A 19,584-nucleotide genomic window follows, 5' to 3' on the forward strand; every position below is an offset into this window, starting at 1 on the left:
CGCAGAACGCAGGGACCATTCGATGGCTCTTCCACTCAAAACGCAGGGACCACTATGGCAACATGGTCAATGAGGGGTTCACACGCAGAGAGCTCACACGCAGGGACATAGAGTCTTCAACTCCACCAGTCAACATGTCTTCAACTCCACCAGTGAGCGCGTAGGCAATGAGGGGTTCACACGCAGGGACGCATAGTCTTCATTGCTAACCCTTCATGCAGCAAAGCCTCCCTTCAATCAATTTTCGCTATGGTCCAGACACAGTGCTCCTCTCCTCAGCCTTTGGCAATATGTTAACACGCAGCACGCAATACTTACAGCTTAACACACAACACAACTTAACATAGTCAGCTCTGGTCTTTACGTCCAGCAATGACGTTTGCAGGCTCGTCCTCCTCTCCTTTATGCAGGCAGCGATGGAGTTCACGTATCCACCCTCAGCCACGCAGCTTCCTCTCTTTCACGCAGGCAGCTCAGCCACGCTTCATGCACACACAAAAGGCTTACTTAACAACGATGCTCAAGCACAGGCAAATTGCTTTGATAGGCTCATGCACAGGCAGATTGCTCTGATAGGCTCACGCACAAGCAGATTGCTCTGATACCAATTGTAGTTCGAATAGGGGAAATGAGGAAAGAAAATAAACATTCAGTTATACATTGACCAAGAAAAGCTCATAACTAACTGGAAAACTGAAACCAAACACACAAATAACAACACATGATTTACGTGGTAAAACCTTGACAGGGTGTCAAGGAAACATCCACGGGGCAAGGGATTGGAATCTCTATTCAATCAACAATGATTCTCCATGATTACATTTCTCGCGCATTCACTAGTTTTATACAAGCCTCCTCCGTTACATCACTGTTGTTTCGGTATAAAACTAACTAGTAATAACTAATACAATTATTACTCATATTTACATAATTCGCTGTCAAACTTCCAACAGTGAATGGGTTATCCCGGGACTGATTATCATTGCCCTGAGAAGTGGAATTCTTGTATTCTTGTTTGGCAAGCAGGAATTTATGAATAAAGTCAAATCCATTGAAATACCCCGATGTTATGAGGGTTTATGACATCCAGAAAAAGTTAGGCTAATTTACATTCTCATTACCAAATATTTGCAAGCTATTAGGTTTTATTAGGCCTAATCAAACTTTACACATTTTACTTTTGGATTTTTCTGGCAGTGTGTTTGATTTGTGTTTGGGTAAGCTTTCCCATGTATACTGGTTAGTGAAGAACAATATGCCGAACATAAAAGTCTTCTTTTAGTTAAAAAATTTTGCAGCCATGACATTTGAAGCTCGACGATTTCGTGACGTAAATTCATTCACCTTCTCATCCTGACCACAACGAGTGGCCTTTTGTTGAATCCTCACACAATTTCCTACGAAACGATGGTTCTTCTGAGAGAAAAACCCAGTATGGATCATTCTGTGGGTTACTGAACATGCAAGTCAGTAAAAGATCGCTTTAAACGCCATAATTCTCGAAGAGATACACTGTATGTAAGCTTGGATGTACTGTACACTGCATATGCTCAAGAATCAAACAACTTTTCTCTTACTATGACTTATTTTGTTTTTTTAGAAACCCACTGTAGACGTGTTCTGTAAATCTTTTGCTTCAGGCAATCTACAAGCCTGTAAAAAACCATTATTATGCCATCAAGATGGAGTCGATGTAGAATTATAACGCGCATTTGGAAGTTGCGCTTGACTATTTTAAATTGCATTTGAAATCGAAAATCGGCAAAATTCTCTTCAGCGATTCAGTGGATTCCCCAAATTTGACAAAATCAAACCTGGACCCTAACCCTTTTTCAATATCCAGAGAGTTTGGGGGTTTGAACTCGGCACTTCTTCCTTCCCAAAGCTCTGCATTTTTCTCCTTTTCACGGAAAACGAGATCGGGACTTGCTAATTCTTCAGAGAATAAATCCAGTTCTCTTTTCACTCAGTACCTTCAACAGGGCCGTTGAAACCCTTGGACTCGACCTCTAGAGCTGCCAAGGCTGACGATGCAACCAATTAATCTATGACTCATTTGAAAGAATTGGCATGAGACTGTGCATGTCATGCGAGGATGTTTCTTAGGGTTCAACTTAACATAATCCCAGAGTCTGACCTCCAATATGGGGCACGATTCGAGGTGTAGAGCTCACAATGTTGTCCACATAGGTTATGCTTCAGAGCATCTATGGGCATCACTGTCTGATTTACCAACTTCATTTCCCAACACTTCAACAAGTGTGGTAAAAGATGTTGAGACCACCTTTCCCTCAAAGAAAGATTTGTTTGCACTTGCTTCTATGGAGATAGACTCACATTCAATCTTTCCAGTGGAAGAATTGATTGAGCTAGTAAGGTCTTTACTATCTTCATAAACCTTCATATAAATATCCCCACATTGACTGCTAAGCAGAGAACTGCTCATTGAAGTTTTTTTCAAGTTTTTTTCTGGATTATTCAAAGTATCAGAACTAACTTCACAAGCTGGAGGAACCAAAAATAACTTTCTGTAGCTGATTGATTTTTACTATAAAGGAAATATGAGTTTCATCATTTCTTTTATCTTTATTTTTGCAGCTAATGTGGAGGGAAAATGTTGACCTTCTGGCAGATGTTGGACACAGACATCACTTCTAGTGGCATCCGCAATGCCAGAAAGTTCATGACCATTTTCACATGTTCTCACACTAATAGGCAGTCCGGAAACAACATATGTTTTAGTTGCTTGATCTTCATCGTTATCTTCATCAGAATCTACCGAATCACCATAAGTAACTGGCAGAATATCTAGAGATGATATTTGAGAGATTTCTGAAGCACTGAAGACAGATAATCAATTTGGCATGGTTGCAACATTCAAAGTGGACGAGTTTGGGGCTTCTTTCCAATTCTTTGGATCAGAATGCCGACAACCATTCTCCAAGAATTGTCTAGCCCTGGGCATTTTTCTATTTAGTCCATAATTTATGTTGAAGCACTGAAGACAGATAATCAATTTGGCATGGTTGCAACATTCAAAGTTGACGAGTTTGGGGCTTCTTTCCAATTCTTTGGGTCAGAATGCCGACAACCATTTTCCAAGAATGGTCTCGCCCTAAGCATTTTTCTATTTAGTCCATAATTTATGTTCTAATTTATTTAGTAACGTCTTTACTATCTTCGTAAACCTTCATAAAAATATCCCCACATTGACTGCTAAGCAGAGCACAACTCACTGAAGTTTCAGTCTGGAAACATGATATGTTTTAGTTGCTTGACCTTCATCGTTATCCTCATCAGAATCTACCGAATCACCATAAGTAACTGGCAGAATATCTAGAGATAATATTTGAGGAATTTTTGAAGCACTGAAGACAGATAATCAATTTGGCATGGTTGCAACATTCAAAGTTGACGAGTTTGGGGCTTCTTTCCAATTCTTTGGATTAGAATGCGAACAACCATTTTCCAAGAATTGTCTAGCCCTGGGCATTTTTCTATTTAGTCCATAATTTATGTTGAAGCACCGAACACAGATAATCAATTTGGCATGGTTGCAACATTCAAAGTTGACGAATTTGGGGCTTCTTTCCAATTCTTTGGATCAGAATGCCGACAACCATTTTCCAAGAATTGTCTGGCCTTGGGCATTTTTCTATTTAGTCCATAATTTATGTTCTAATTTATTTAGTAACGTCTTTACTATCTTCGTAAACCTTCATATAAATATCCCCACATTGACTGCTAAGCAGAGCACAACTCACTGAAGTTTTTTTCAAGCTTTTGTCTGGGTTATTCAAAGTATCAGAACTAATTTGACAAGATGGAGGAACCAAAATACCTTTCTGTGGCTGATTGCTTTTTACTATAAAGGAAATCTGAGTTTCATCATTTCTTCTCTTTATTTTTGCAGCTAATGTGGAGGAAAAATGTTGACCTTTTGGTAGATGTTGGACACAGACATCACTTCTAGTGGCATCTGCAATGCCACCGATTCGAGGTGTAGAGATCACAATGTTGTCCACATAGGTTATGCTTCAGAGCATCTATGGGCATCTATGGAGACAAACTCACATTCAATATTTCCAGTGGAAGAATTGATTGAGCTAGTAAGGTCTTTACTATCTTCATAAACCTTCATATAAATATTCCCACATTGACTGCTAAGAAGAGAACTGCTCATTGAAGTTTTTTTCAATCTTTTGTTTGGATTATTCAAAGTATCAGAACTAACTTCACAAGCTGGAGTAACCAAAAATACCTTTCTGTAGCTGATTGATTTTTACTATAAAGGGAATCTGAGTTTCATCATTTATTCTATATTTATTTTTGTAGCTAGGTGGAGGAAAAATGTTGACCTTCTGGCAGATTTTGGACACAGACATCACTTCTAGTGGCATCTGCAATGCCAGAAAGTTCATGACCATTTTCACATGTTCTCACACTAATAGGCAGTCCAGAAAATCTCCAGCCACCATTGTTGTCAGCTTGATCTCATCATATGCAAATTAAGAATCTAGTGCATGGTATAGATTGGTAATTGGTCATTTTCCATCTCCAAATTAAGCCCCATTTGGTCAATACTTATAGTTTGTAAAGCAGCGATAGTTTTATAATTATAATGGCGTTGGGAGTGGTGAAGTCTCTTGTGGGTTTTCTATTGCTCTTGAATATCTGCATGTTTCTTGTTGTGGGTGCTATTGCTGGATGCGCTCTCAACGACACCCTTGACCACACTTACTATACTGGTACTTACTGATTTCTTAGTAAATATACATATTGTTTTTCTGGTGCATTTACAGTATGACAAATTGATACATTTTATAAAATCTTTACTATTCACTAATATTTGTGTCTCAAGTTTTTTTTTTCATTTTTGAACTTTTATTAATTCAAAGTTCACATAAATCTCTAGATGAATCACAATTTTTCTTTTTCCTTCCATACATAGTGTGTTTTTTGGGCTAAATATATGATGGAGTGTGTTGCTAAATGACTACATGATTGACTTGCAGGTAGTGGAAGAGTTCTTCCTCAAGGGTTATCTCCAATCTATTTTCCAGTGGGGAATGAAGCAACGAGTTTCATGGTTATTTTTGCTTTTATAGCTGCAGTTGTAGGAGCTGCTTCATGCCTTTCAGGACTCCATCATCTCCAGATTTGGGGTGCCCAGAGCTTGGCTTCCAGTGCTGCTTCCTCCATGACAGCTTGGGCACTCACTCTATTGGCCATGGGGTAAGCACATAAATATCGTGACAATTATGGTAACCAATTAGAAGATGAGCTCATCATGATTTTCAATCTTAAAAGTTCATTTTCACATGCTCTCACACTAATAGGCAATCCGGACAGAGCATCTGTTTTAGTTGCTTGACCTTCATCAATATCCATATCAGAATCTACCGAATCACCATAAGTAACTGGCAAATCTAGAGCTGATATTTGAGACATTTCTGAAGCACTGAAGACAAATAATCAATTTGGCATGCTTGCAACATTCAAAGTTGATGAGAGGTTGGAGTTGTGGTTTGTCTATGTACATGGGGTTTCTTTCAGCTGATTTGGAAACACATGAGGACATGTTCTTGGTGTCAGGATATATCAGTTGTTTCCATTATGACCTATGACATCAAATTTGCAAAGGAAGCGAATTAATCACAATGAATTATTATCTAGATTTCCCAAAAGATTTACTGATTTGCATAAATGAAGGATCACAGGAAATGAAATTGATTAGCACGCCAATAAAATGCAGAACTAAGTAAACTGTGAATTCAAAAAAATTGATACGTGCTTTAATATCTCAATGCTACTGTGTGTCAAACCAAAAATACAGTGCTTCTGGTCTATTATTTAAGTAATTCCTGCCTGTGATCTCACACCACCATTGTTTTCAGCTTGATCTCATCCTCTGCAAATTAATAATCTAGTGCATGGTATAGATTGGTAATTGGTCATTTTCCATCTCCCAATTAAGCCCCATTTGGTCAGTACTTATAGTTTGTAAAGAAACCATAGTTTTATAATTATAATGGCGTTGGGAGTGGTGAAGTCTCTTGCGGCTTTTCTGTTGCTGTTGAATTTCTGCATGTTTCTTGTTGTGGTTGCTATTGCTGGATGGGCTCTCAACTACACCCTTGACCACACTTACTATACTGGTACTTACTAATTTCTTAGTAAATATACATATTGTTTTTCTGGTGCATTTACAGTATGGCAAACTGATACATTTTATAAAATCTTTACTGTTCACTAATATCTGTGTCTCAAGTTTTTTTTTTTTTTCATTTTTGAACTTTTATTAATTCAAGGTTCACATAAATACCTAGATGAATCACAATTTTTATTTTTCCTTCTGTACATAGTGTGTTTTTTGGGCTAAATATATGATGAAGTGTGTTGCTAAATGACTACATAATTGACTTGCAGGTTGTGGAAGAGCTCTTCCTCTAGGGTTTTCTCCAATCTATTTTCCAGTGGGGAATGAAGCAATGGGTTTCATGGTTATTTTTGCTTTGATAGTTGCAGTTGTAAGAGCTACTTCATGTCTTTCAGGACTTCATCATCTCTGGATTTGGGGTGCCTAGAGCTTGGCTTCCTGTGCTGCTTCCTCCATAACAGCTTGGGCACTCACTCTATTGGCCATGGGGTAAGCACATAAATATTGTGACAATTATGGTAACCAATTAGAAGATGAGCTCATCATGATTTTCAATATTAAAAAACTGCAGGTTGGCATGCAAGGAAATCCATATCAGTGGTAGAAACACAAAAAAAATCCGAATCAAAAGGGTTTTCTTTCTTTCATTCTTCCTCTTTTGATTAATTTGTTTGCACATTTTAGAATTTAATTGATGAGTTTAGGTCTAGGTTGTTATGTCTACTTATCCTTCATTGTTATATCATAAATGTCAATTATAGTTGATTGGTTTTTCATGGTAAATTATTCAATCAATAGTCCATTATGGTGGATTGTGTTCAAGCTTCTCATCTTACTGATTTGATCACAACAATAATTAAGATCTAATTTCTAAATTTCATACCTATTGGTGTAGCCAACTATATTCTAAATCTAATATGTTATTGATCTAATAATTATTTTATCATTTAGATTTTAGGATAGTAAGGATATATTTGCTTCATAGTCAAATCTCAGTCTACCCTGAACCATTCAAACTCATAACTCTTCAATAATTTTCCATGAAGAGTTGATGAATTTTGTGTTTATTGTGCCAGACTTATCATAATAAAGACTGATCTGCCACCCTCAAAGCTTGTTGTTGGTGCAGAGAACGGCTAGTGTAGGCAACCTCGAGGCCATCAGTTCCTTCGTTGAGAAGACTGAAATACACTGAGGGAAGGGCTGAAAGACTAGTTTGATCTAAATTGGAAGAACATCTATTAAATTCATTGTTCTTATTGGTAGTAGAAGTGGAAGTAGTGGGTTCAATATTTTGCACACTGCAATTAACAGGTTGATCCCCAGTTCTCTTGGCTCCCTTGTTTTTTGTGCACCCTCCCCCAACAGGGACGTTCCTTAGAGAACCTCCATTAGTCTAATACCGTCTGCAGGTCTTGCAGAAATAATGAGGCTGAGACAGGCTGTAGTTGTTATAGTAGCTGAATTTGGTGTTAGATGAATCACAACGAGGGAACTTGAGCGCTACCTGATCTATGTTGGGCTTCTATCGCCTGTCCAGCAAACCGGGTCTTGAACAAGGGCGCAGCATCGACTCCTCAGAGGGCTTGAACACCGAATCCTGCATATCGCTCTGAACAAAATTCAACAACAGATCATAAAATTTTGTACTTAGTCATAAAAACAGTTTATCATAGAATAGCCATAAACAATAGATCCCATAAATTCTAAGGATGCTTAGGGATGCTTTGCAAAATTGAAACTGAATATCTTAAAACAACCATGCAAAACTCTTGCAATTAAGGATATAATGGTGTTACACTTGATAGTTTGAAACGTAGATCCAGGAACAATGAAGACACTAGAAGCACAACAAGAAATGCCCCTGCTGATCAAATGTCAATTGATCCCCCTCATTAAGATATGACCATTCCATGCAAATGTATTTTGATAGCTGGCCAATTTTGTAGAATTTACAATAGCAGAAGTTTAAGTTTTGACAGTAGGAAGGATTGTAGCGAAAACCAGTTAGATCTTTTGGAGAAATCTTTTTCTTTCCTCTTAAATCCTTTGATATTTCTAAACATGATGTAAATATTTGGGTTATCTTGCTATGATCAGGCACATAATAAATAGCAAAGTTGTTCTTATTTGTGTAAAAAAAAACAATGATATTAGAAAACGACATTTCTCACATCTTGGAAAGATCCAAGTTCATGGGAATTCATCTTATTGAATTAATCCCAATGAATTATTATCGAGATTTCCCAAAAGATTCACTGATTTGCATAAATGAAGGATCACAGGAAATGAAATTGATTAGCACACCAATAAAATGCAGAACTAAGTAAACTGTGAATTCAAAAAAAATGATACGTGCTTTAATATCTCAATGCTACTGTGTGTCAAACCAAAAATACAGTGCTTCTGGTCTATTATTTAAGTAATTCCTGCCTGTGATCTCCCACCACCATTGTTTTCAGCTTGATCTCATCCTCTGCAAATTAATAATCTAGTGCATGGTATAGATTGGTAATTGGTCATTTTCCATCTCCCAATTAAGCCCCATTTGGTCAGTACTTATAGTTTGTAAAGAAACCATAGTTTTATAATTATAATGGCGTTGGGAGTGGTGAAGTCTCTTGCGGCTTTTCTGTTGCTGTTGAACTTCTGCATGTTTCTTGTTGTGGGTGCTATTGCTGGATGGGCTCTCAACTACACCCTTGACCACACTTACTATACTGGTACTTATTAATTTCTTAGTAAATATACATATTGCTTTTCTGGTGCATTTACAGTATGGCAAACTGATACATTTTATAAAATCTTTACTGTTCACTAATATCTGTGTCTCAAGTTTTTTTTTCATTTTTGAACTTTTATTAATTCAAGGTTCACATAAATCCCTAGATGAATCACAATTTTTATTTTTCCTTCTGTACATAGTGTGTTTTTTGGGCTAAATATATGATGAAGTGTGTTGCTAAATGACTACATAATTTACTTGCAGGTCGTGGAAGAGCTCTTCCTCTAGGGTTTTCTCCAATCTATTTTCCAGTGGGGAATGAAGCAACGGGTTTCATGGTTATTTTTGCTTTGATAGTTGCAGTTGTAAGAGCTACTTCATGTCTTTCAGGACTCCATCATCTCCAGATTTGGGGTGCCTAGAGCTTGGCTTCCTGTGCTGCTTCCTCCATGACAGCTTGGGCACTCACTCTATTGGCCATGGGGTAAGCACATAAATATTGTGACAATTATGGTAACCAATTAGAAGATGAGCTCATCATGATTTTCAATATTACAAACCTGCAGGTTGGCATGCAAGGAAATCCATAACAGTGGTAGAAACACAAAAAAAATCCGAATCAAAAGGGCTTTCTTTCTTTCATTCTTCCTCTTTTGATTAATTTGTTTGCACATTCTAGAATTTAATTGATGAGATTTTAGGTCTAGGTTGTTATGTCTACTTATCCTTCATTGTTATATCATAAATGTCAATTATAGTTGATTGGATTTTCATGGTAAATTATTCAATCAATAGTCCATTATGGTGGATTGTGTTCAAGCTTCTCATCTTACCGATTTGATCACAACAATAATTAAGATCTAATTTCTAAATTTCAAACCTATTGGTGTAGTCAACTATATTCTAAATCTACTATGTTATTGATCTAATAATTATTTTATCATTTATATTTTAGGATAGTAAGGATATATTTGCTTCATAGTCAAATCTCATTCTACCCTGAACCATTCAAACTCATAACTCTTCAATAATTTTCCATGAAGGGTTGATGAATTTTGTGTTTATTGTGCCAGACTCATCATAATAAAGACTGATCTGCCACCCTCAAAGCTTGTTGTTGGTGCAGAGAACGACTGGTGTAGGCAATCCTGAGGCCATCAGTTCCTTCGTTGAGAAGACTGAAATACACTGAGGGAAGGGCTGAAAGACTAGTTTGATCTAAATTGGAAGAACATCTATTAAATTCATTGTTCTTATTGGTAGTAAAAGTGGAAGTAGTGGGTTCAATATTTTGCACACTGCAATTAACAGGTTGATCCCCAGTTCTCTTGGCTCCCTTGTTTTTTGTGCACCCTCCCCCAACAGGGACGTTCCTTAGAGAACCTCCATTAGTCTAATACCGTCTGCAGGTCTTGCAGAAATAATGAGGCTGAGACAGGCTGTAGTTGTTATAGTAGCTGAATTTGGTGTTAGATGAATCACAGCGAGGGAACTTGAGCGCCACCTGATCTATGTTGGGCTTCTATTGCCTGTCCAGCAAACCGGGTCTTGAACAAGGGCACAACATCGACTCCTCAGAGGGCTTGAACACCAAATCCTGCATATCGCTCTGAACAAAATTCAACAACAGATCATAAAATTTTGTGCTTAGTCATAAAAACAGTTCATCATAGAATAGCCATAAACAATAGATCCCATAAATTCTAAGGATGCTTAGGGATGCTTTGCAAAATTGAAACTGAATATCTTAAAACAACTATGCAAAACTCTTGCAATTAAGGATATAATGGTGTTACACTTGATAGTTCGAAACGTAGATCCAGGAACAATGAAGACACTAGAAGCACAACAAGAAATGCCCCTGCTGATCAAATGTCAATTGATCCCCCTCATTAAGCTATGACCATTCCATGCAAATGTATTTTGATAGCTGGCCAATTTTGTAGAATTTACAATAGCAGAAGTTTAAGTTTTGACAGTAGGAAGGATTGTAGCAAAAACCAGTTAGATCTTTTGGAGAAATCTTTTTCTTTCCTCTTAAATCCTTTGATATTTCTAAACATGATGTAAATATTTGGGTTATCTTGCTATGATCAGGCACATAATAAATAGCAAAGTTGTTCTTATTTGTGTAAAAAAAACAATGATATTAGAAAACGGCATTTCTCACATCTTGGAAAGACCCAAGTTCATGGGAATTCATCTTATTGAATTTTTATGTGCTGAAGAACTAGAGTATGCTCCATCAAGTGTACGATCCTTGATTGGTTGATAATGTGATAATGAGTTGAAGTCGAGCATGCGAGAAGGCACTAAGGTTTCCACCTGCTTGATCTGAGACACCCAGCAATGATGAAAATGGATCTAAGGTACATCACCCTCTAGGCCACTCCCCTAGAATACACGTGTTGAAGTCAATAGAGGAAAGCATGTCAAAGTTGAGGCGATGATGAGTCCTCAGCAATGGCATGAGGTACATTGTATGATGTGACTGACAAAGATTGACTCTGAGGTGTGAATGATGGTCTAAAGGGTGGACTTATGAATTCCTTTATTTAGAGCATAGCATGTAAGGTTGACTTGGAAACGATTGAAAACATTCCATAGGGAATGGCCAATTACTAGGACAAAGGCTTTTCAAAGACATCAACAAACCAATGGGACATCTAGAGATTGAATCTCCACAATACAGGACAGGTACGACCCATAAAGGGGCTGACATACTATAATAGGACTCAAGATGGTTGTGAATGGATTCCATGGAACATAATGGTGACTCAGCTTTGATGCTTTGCACAAGGGTGACTAAATGATGCTGCAACTAACTGAACCAAGTACAAGTGGTATGAGGCCATCCTAGAGTAAACCAAGAGGTAAAAAGGGGGTAGTTTGGAGGGACATGGGTCATCATCATGATAATGAGAAATGTAGTTGCTGTTGGCTCTGGTATTGCCCCAACAATTTATTATATTTTGTTTACTAATTTTTATATCCAATGATCTTTTATATTTCACTATTCTTCTCGAATTTATGCCTTACGGTTTTTCCTTTGCAACATTTGGTGCAAATGCTAGTATGAATGTTGTGAAAATATTTTCTCTTTCAAACTAGTAATTATAGCTAGAAAGCTCATATTTTACATCACTTATCACATGGGAAATCTTCTTTCCTCCATCGATTTCAAACCTGTGACTGACCACAGTCGCTCAAAAATGACCAGTAGTTGAGGCTACAATACTTGTCTTTTTAGTTCAATGATAAGTTCATAGGACAACTTCACACTTAGAAGTCAAATGTTGTTTCCAAGTGTTTTATTGGATGCAAACAATACGTGATCCTTTACATACATGGTGGCTATGTGTGCACATGTTCTTTTTTTGCCTTTTCCTAGGTTGACTAGAAAAAAAAAACAATCAAGACTGGTTAGGCCCCAATATTCATGTAGGGCTTGTTACCCACCACTTGTGGGTAGTATGCATATGAGAAAAAAACTCTACTAGATTGTCCTCAGTCGGCAGCCAGCAGCCCCTTGGAGCCACCAAATAGCTCGATGTGCCATTATCTCCGCCACCTGAGCCAACCATATGGTCCTTCGTCGATCTGTTATGATCGTGTGTTTGAAGGTGGGCCTCCCAACCTTGAAGGTATGGCTTTTCATTGGTATAATTGAGTAAATATTCTTACTTATCATTGACACTTTTGGGCATGGATTAGTGGGGGGATTCGACAAAAAGAGTGGGCTAGGTTTGTACTCTAGTGTCCTTCTCTCCATTTGGAAGTTACCCTTGTATCCTAGTTTCATGGGATCTCCTTTACAGTCGGTTAGCTTTAGGGTTGGCACTACATGGTAAATCTTGATTTTGGTGGCGTGGTCCCACTTCCTGACACGATATACATCACTCTTTTTCACTCATTCTAGCCCCATTCATCATTTTTCCTATATGGGTCCACATGTGTCCACTGGGTGCACATAGGGTTGGCCTCTCCCTCCCCTTGTCCACACCTTGGGTCGGCCTAGAACGATGCCTCGTAGGTTGATATAGTTAAAAAAACATAATTTGACCACTCTCAACATCAAATGTACCACAAAATGCAAAAGATGGTTGGGACATACAAATTTAACACGTGGGTAAAAGTCAAACATGAACTCTATGTAGAAATTTCTCTATAGATCAGCTAGCTCTGATACCATGTAGAAATTCTCACTGTAGATTAAACTGATTATGCAATGTGCTAAAGCAAAATACTTAATCTACTTCTACAATCAAACTTGCGGAAGCTTATTTGATTTTGGGCAAGATCAAACAGAACGCATATAATAGAGAAGAAGATTCAATCACACATGAAACACAGAGGAATACTCTGGGGAAAGCCTCAGCTAAAAACCCCGCTATCTGTATTATCATCAATGTTTTTAAAACCGGAACCGGTGACTGGACCGGTCCACCTAATGAACCGGTTTACCGACCGGAACCGGTCTAACCGGGACTGGTTTGGTCTAAACGAACCGGTTTTTAAAAAATACATTAAATAATTAATTTTTAATGAAACAAAACTATTTTTAAGATGTAAAACCATGATTCCAAGCCAATAGAGACAAAATATGCAAAGTTTGCTCATTTATATACCATGCAAAGGTGAATATATCAAAATGGCACCGAGTGCAATACATATCATCGACAAAATAGCAAAATACATAAGAAATGAGGCTCTAAATGGCCTATAAAGTCCAAAAACAATGCTGCAAGCTATGAGGCCATTGGCCTACTACAAGTCTACAGTGTACACATGATCAATCATCAAGTCCATCACCACTACTAGACACAGGATCATCATCAGGAGCTACATAGACATCATCTGGTTCAGAGTCTGAGGATGCCTCAGCCTGATCTGCAACATCAGTATCAATGCCACCAATGACAATAGAAGTGGACCTAATGGAAGCACGAGTTTGTCGACCTGCACGACTAGTGCCTTCCATTGGTTCCTTGCCTTTCCTTGATGCCGCTACTGATCCTGGTTCTGATGCCGCCACATAATCTGCCTCATCCCCCGCTAAAGCCATGTCGATATCAAAATCAGCCTCAAACACAGGATCTTCAGTCTCCTCCACCCATTCTGATGTTGGATCAATATCGTCCAACACAATGGGATCTAGATCCGGTGATTTGCTCATCATTTGGTTCCTCCTCAGTTGAAGGTTGTATTGCACAAAAACAAGATCATTTAACCGTTTTTGTTCCAAATGGTTTCTCTTCTTCGTGTGTATGCGCTCAAAAACAGACCAATTGCGCTCACAACCTGAAGCACTGCAAGTTTGACTGAGGACTCTAATTGCAAACCTTTGCAATTAAGGACACTGGCCACCAAATGACTCCCACCAATGTGCTGCAAAGAAAAAGACAATAATTAGTAACTTAGTTTATAATTTGAATTATAAAGAACGTAAACAATTTTAACTTGAAATGAAAACAAAATGGAAATTGGAATTGCTTACCTGGTTGGTCCACATCTCTTGCCATCTTTGCCAAGTTTTTGCCAAAAGTACCACTTGCCATATTGAAAATAGTAAGCTGTCTATGTATTTCCAACTGGTCTACATGGTTAGGGACCATGCGCTCCAAGCAATCAATCAATCCAGCTCTGACCTCCCCATCATGCTGATCTCCTAGCCGATTTTTATAGTGATACCTTGGGTTCAAAAAATACCCGGCTGCATGTATAGGACGATGGAGTTGATTGTTCCATCTGTTATCAATGGTCTCCCATATACGGCCATATTTAGCTAACCTGTCCTTGTAAGCTGCCCGTATCTGCTCCTTTGCCTGATCCATAGCTTCATAAATGTAGCCCATGGCCAATCTTTCCCCATCCACCAACCTTAGCACCTTAACAAGGGGCTCGGTAATTTTCACAAGCTCTACAGACCTTTTCCAAAAATAAGTGTCAAACACTTTCTTTTTGGTGTCTTTTCCATCTGGTCTACGAGCCCACCGAGATTCAGACCATTCTTCAGAGGAAAACATTTTCTGCAAGTTTTTATGTTGACCATTGAGACATTGCAACGTGAGGAAGTGAGTTGCAAATCTCGTAATTGCAGACCTAACAAGCTCTTTGCCTCCAGTGTGTTTCCTCATTAGGTTCAATACCCATGAGTGGTTGTAAATGTATTTTGTAATGCACTTGGCATGCTCTACAGTGTTTTTTACCCACTCCACTTTGCCTATATCCTCAAGCATGAGGTCTATGCAATGTGCAGCACATGGAGTCCAAAATATGGTCTTATATTTGGCCTCAAGCATCTTTCCAGCAAGAACATAGTTTGAGGCATTATCAGTGATGACCTGCACAACATGTTGCTCCCTAACTTCCTGAATAACGTTATCCAAAAGCTCAAATAGAAGGATTGCATCCTTTATCTTATCAGATGCATCAACTGATTTCAAAAACATGGTTCCTTGAGGACAAGAAACAAGGAAATTAATGATAGTGCGGTTCTTTCCATCGGTCCATCCATTTGACATAATGGAACAACTTGTTTTGAGCCATGACTCTTTAAACTCAACCAAATACTCATAAATGGAAGATATCTCTTTTTGCAAAAGAGCTCCCCTCAAGTCATGCATACTAGGGCCTTTGAAGCCCTTTCCTGCAGCTATAACAGAGTCCCACATAGCTTGGTAATAAGGTGAGCGAGCAGCATTAAATGGGATATCTGAATCATACCACCATCTAGCAATGTATTGGTGAGAAGTTTCTTTGCATTGTTTTTTCCAATGTTGATCCAAAGTGGGTTGAGAACTTGGCTGGGAGGAAGTGGGATTAGATTTAGAAGAGGCAATGTTGGCAGAAGATGAGAAATAACTTTGGATGTTTGCTCTCTTTTTTCCTTTTGATGATTGGCCAACTCCAACAGAAGGATGAACATAGTGAAAGGGGTCATTGGTGGAAGGGATAGAAGTGGAGTCTTGAATCTCATAATCATCATACCCACTCTCTTTCATGGCTTCTATTAATTCCCTCTTCCTTGCAATTTCATCTTGGATGGCCTTCTCCCTAGTCTTATCCTCATAAAATTTTTCAAGCTTGGCAATGTATTCTGCCCTAATAGGACCTAACAGTTCTTTTGGTGCATCACATGGCTTTACTTGGCCTCTTACCCCAGCGAAGTGTTGTTTCAACCTAAGAATACCCCCACCTCCAATAGATTTATGGCATAATTTTCATATCATTTTTCCCTCAATTACATCACAATGAACCCATGCACTGTCCTTTCCTTTTGGAGCCATGTTTGCTTGAAATAATAACAATTTGCAAAGAAATCTGCCATTTAAAAAAAAATTGCAGCTAAGCAAAATGGAAAACCAAAGATAAATGTAGGAAAACAAATGCACATGCAAGGCTCAAGCTACAAAATTTGATAGCATATAGCTAGAGAGTTTATAGCATACATGATAGATCATAGAAGTGAGAAGTTTATAAGTATAACACATTAAAAAAAAATTCATGGACAGCATACTCAAATGAGGAATTATCAAGTGCAAAGCCTTACCTGGAAATGCAAACTAGCTCCCTTAGCCTCCTCTTGAAGATGGCAACTCCACTGACAGCTACACACTATCTCCAAAATAGCTCCAACTCCAACTCCAAGATGACTACTTCAGCAAAAACTCCACACTCTCCAAGCTCACAAACAAACTCACAAACACTCCAAATCAGTTGTGTGAGACAAATGAGAGTGAGAGGGGTCTCTTATAGCAAGTGTGAGGGTGTTTTTGGAGGGAAAATACCTTTCCCTCCCCCCCAAAACCCCTAAACCACAAAACAGCTGCGCTTTTTGTCATTAATCGGTGGGCTGTCCATAAACCGGCCGGTTTAGGACGGAACCGGCCGGTTTGATACAAACCGGCCGGTTCCATCCTAAACCGGTCGGTTTTTACCGGTTAGGGCCAGATTTCGGGCACAGGAGGGAGCTGACCGGGTTTTTTAGGCCGGTTCGGACCGGCCAGCTATCTAACTGGCCGGTTTGACCGGTTACCGGTTTTTGTGAACGGTTTTTAAAACTATGATTATCATACAAGTGGAAATATCTTAGGATTACACAAAGCTTTAGCTGTCAAGCTATCCAACTCTCAGTACAATCCCTCTCTGCTGCTCATAGACAGAATAGACAACACATATGCCTTTTCCTCTGTCCTCCAAGCCTCCTATTTCCTTGCATTGTTCCTCTGGGATGATTCACCTTCAACCAAGTGGAACACTGCTCTTACACATTGTAAAACTGCGCAGTTCTCAAGGAACCTTTTCCTTTGGCATGGATGAGTTTCCTTTATAGGAAAATTCCTCTCGCTGAGAGTACAATGTCCCTGTCTTTAATCTCAACCGGGTCTTTGTCTGAACTGACATGCATGAGTTATTTAGGAGAGAATATTCAGTTATTTGGAGAACACTAGTTGCATGCATGCATGCATTAACTGACTGAACTCACAATTAGTTCCATAAACTGTTTGGAACTAATTTAGCTGGACTTAACTCAATTAACTGAGCTAACTAATTACAACTCAAATACAACACATCCTTATCTCCTTAATTAAGGGATAACTTCCTCAATCAAAGGGATAACTGTTGCATGTCTTCACAAAGACTTAATGTTTGAATTTCACCAACTAATTAACTCAAGATGAATTAATTAATTATTTTTCAAACAATTGGTAAGACTAAATTCGAATTTTAATTCTCAATTTTAATTCAAGGACAAATTAAAATTGGAATATATCGTGAAATGCTATCTATGGCAATGCTATTTTTAGCATTTCATGTTGCTATTTTCAACACTCTACCCCTTATTTGTGGTCATTATCTTAGTTCCTATGGGACCTAGATGAGCCCCTCCACATTAAGGAACCCATGATTGTTTTAAGCCCTCGTGGGCAACGAAATGCCCCATCTTAAAAAGGGTACCTACTGCTATATCCTACACATCATGCTCTCATCCCTTGGATCCCCGAGCAGTTATGAAGAAAAAGCAATCAAAGGCAAAAGGCATATGAAGAAGGGTGGGAAAACAAAGCCCGGGGTAACTCATGTAAAGCGATTTTCTCCCTCCTACATTCATATACTCAAGTATGGGCTTCCCTCATCATAGCTACCTTTGTACCATGACACACCCCCTAAAGCATTCCCCTAATGCTCACTCTATTCCATGACTATATCACTCACCACTTGCTGTATGTACCATGGACATATCACCCCCTTTAAAGGTTGAAACCAACTAATAGGGTCCTAGATTAACCCCCTTATTAAGCTTGGAGACAATTTTACATGCCAAAACCCACTATGGAAGAGCATGGCACCTTGAGGTGACTCATTGATTTCATGATTTGTAAGTTCTTTTACTTGATTATTCTAATGATTTGTTCTATTGAAGGGAAAGGGGACACATTGGATCTTATGGAGGATTGCAGGTGGGTCTCCAAAGAGCCACATTGACACTTGTAGGGTGAGCGTTGAGAGCTATGGGCCTCCACCATAACATAGATCACTTCATATATCCCCAACACCATTCAGTGGTTGCTTGTGTTCCACCTTTTGGATGAGGATGCTGCACCTAGACTACCATGCCCAACCTGCTCCACACTTGTGCCTCATACTTGGCAGAGGTTCCAGGGTCCAGATGAGGATGTGTCTCACTGCAGGAGACAAAGAGAGGGCTTATGTCGTCATCCTATCCCTTATAGACAATTTATAGGCATTATCGACCGACTTGGAGATCCATGAGGAAATCCTAGTGCCCCCACACCCACTTGGGAGAACCACAGTGACTTGCTTCGAAACCAAGGGGTCAATCCCTGTCCACTATGTTTGGAGTTCATTCCCTCACCATGGCATGATTTGGACTTCATTAGGCCTTTTCAATGGCTCAACGACTCATCATGTTCATTATTTTTCCCTCTTGAGAGAGGCTATTCTTTGTGTTATTGAGCTATCTTGGTGGGCTTGTTGCCAAGTCATGTCATTTTTATGTATTGTTTTAATTATTTGGGGCTAAATTAGGCTAATTAGGAAAATTGAATCCCATTTTGAGTTGTATAAATAGATGAGAGATGATTCATTTCTCTCATCATCACTTGGATTGGATTGGTATCTCTTAAGATATTTTCACACTTTTTGCTGGGTAAACTTTTCTTAGCTTTCTTGATGCACTATGATGTTTGTATTTTTGATATTGTCTTTGGATCTTCTTTCTAATTCGAAATTGATGAATGGATATACTCTCTCTCTCATGTAAGTCGAATTTTAATGCTATTCTTGTTATTTTACTAGTTTACTGCATGTTATGGTTATCATTATTCTTGTATGGGTTAAAGTAAATGCGAAATTCTTTTGGGATCCTTGAATAAGTGATTTAATGCATGTGTTGTACTTGGAGATAGTGGGTGAATGTTCCTAGAGGCACCTAATATGTTTTAAGCCTCAAAACTTCATCTCTTTGGAAAATTTGAAGTATAAATCCATTAACCTAGTTGTTGCCCTTGGAGAGGCTAGCAAAGATCAATTAGGGCTCCTTAGCTCACAAAAACTCTTGATCCATGTGTGTCTTGACTCCATTAAGCCCAAGAAATAAGGCATTAATCCTCGTATCCCTTAGTGGTCAAATTTACCTCTCTTTTCTTCATTTTTCCAAATTCTAGGCCTAACT

The 19,584-nt window shown here is 38.6% G+C and overlaps 1 protein-coding gene across 4 annotated transcripts; it reads left to right on the forward strand.

Moving 5' to 3' along the window:
* Positions 1-1,223: 1,223 nt before the first annotated feature.
* LOC149256074 (membrane protein PM19L-like) lies at positions 1,224-9,208 on the forward strand. 4 transcript variants are annotated; one of them, XM_089460666.1, is made up of 6 exons: positions 1,224-1,514; positions 3,914-4,109; positions 4,336-4,748; positions 5,016-6,158; positions 6,430-6,649; positions 9,150-9,208. In XM_089460666.1, exons 3-4 carry the CDS (start codon positions 4,622-4,624, stop codon positions 5,237-5,239), a joined length of 351 nt encoding a protein of 116 aa, XP_089316792.1. In that variant the 5' UTR covers positions 1,224-1,514; positions 3,914-4,109; positions 4,336-4,621; the 3' UTR covers positions 5,240-6,158; positions 6,430-6,649; positions 9,150-9,208. The 4 variants fall into 4 exon arrangements, with proteins under 4 accessions (XP_089316792.1, XP_089316793.1, XP_089316790.1 ...); XM_089460667.1 differs by having other exon boundaries at positions 5,016-5,264; XM_089460664.1 differs by having other exon boundaries at positions 5,016-5,235.
* The last annotated feature ends 10,376 nt before the right edge of the window (positions 9,209-19,584 follow it).

Source organism: Pinus tabuliformis, chromosome 7 (genome assembly GCF_031772625.1).
Source record: "Pinus tabuliformis cultivar Carrire ecotype Pingquan chromosome 7, CPIR1, whole genome shotgun sequence".
NCBI classification, from domain to species: domain Eukaryota; kingdom Viridiplantae; phylum Streptophyta; class Pinopsida; order Pinales; family Pinaceae; genus Pinus; species Pinus tabuliformis.

Coding starts and splice junctions, on each gene's coding strand:
- LOC149256074 (XM_089460664.1), top strand. CDS start 4,622: ATGGCGTTGGGAGTGGTGAAGTCTCTTGTGGGTTTTCTATTGCTCTTG. Junction 4,749..5,015: donor TGACCACACTTACTATACTG/GTACTTACTGAT, acceptor ATTGACTTGCAG/GTAGTGGAAGAGTTCTTCCT. Junction 5,236..6,429: donor CTCACTCTATTGGCCATGGG/GTAAGCACATAA, acceptor ATTGACTTGCAG/GTTGTGGAAGAGCTCTTCCT.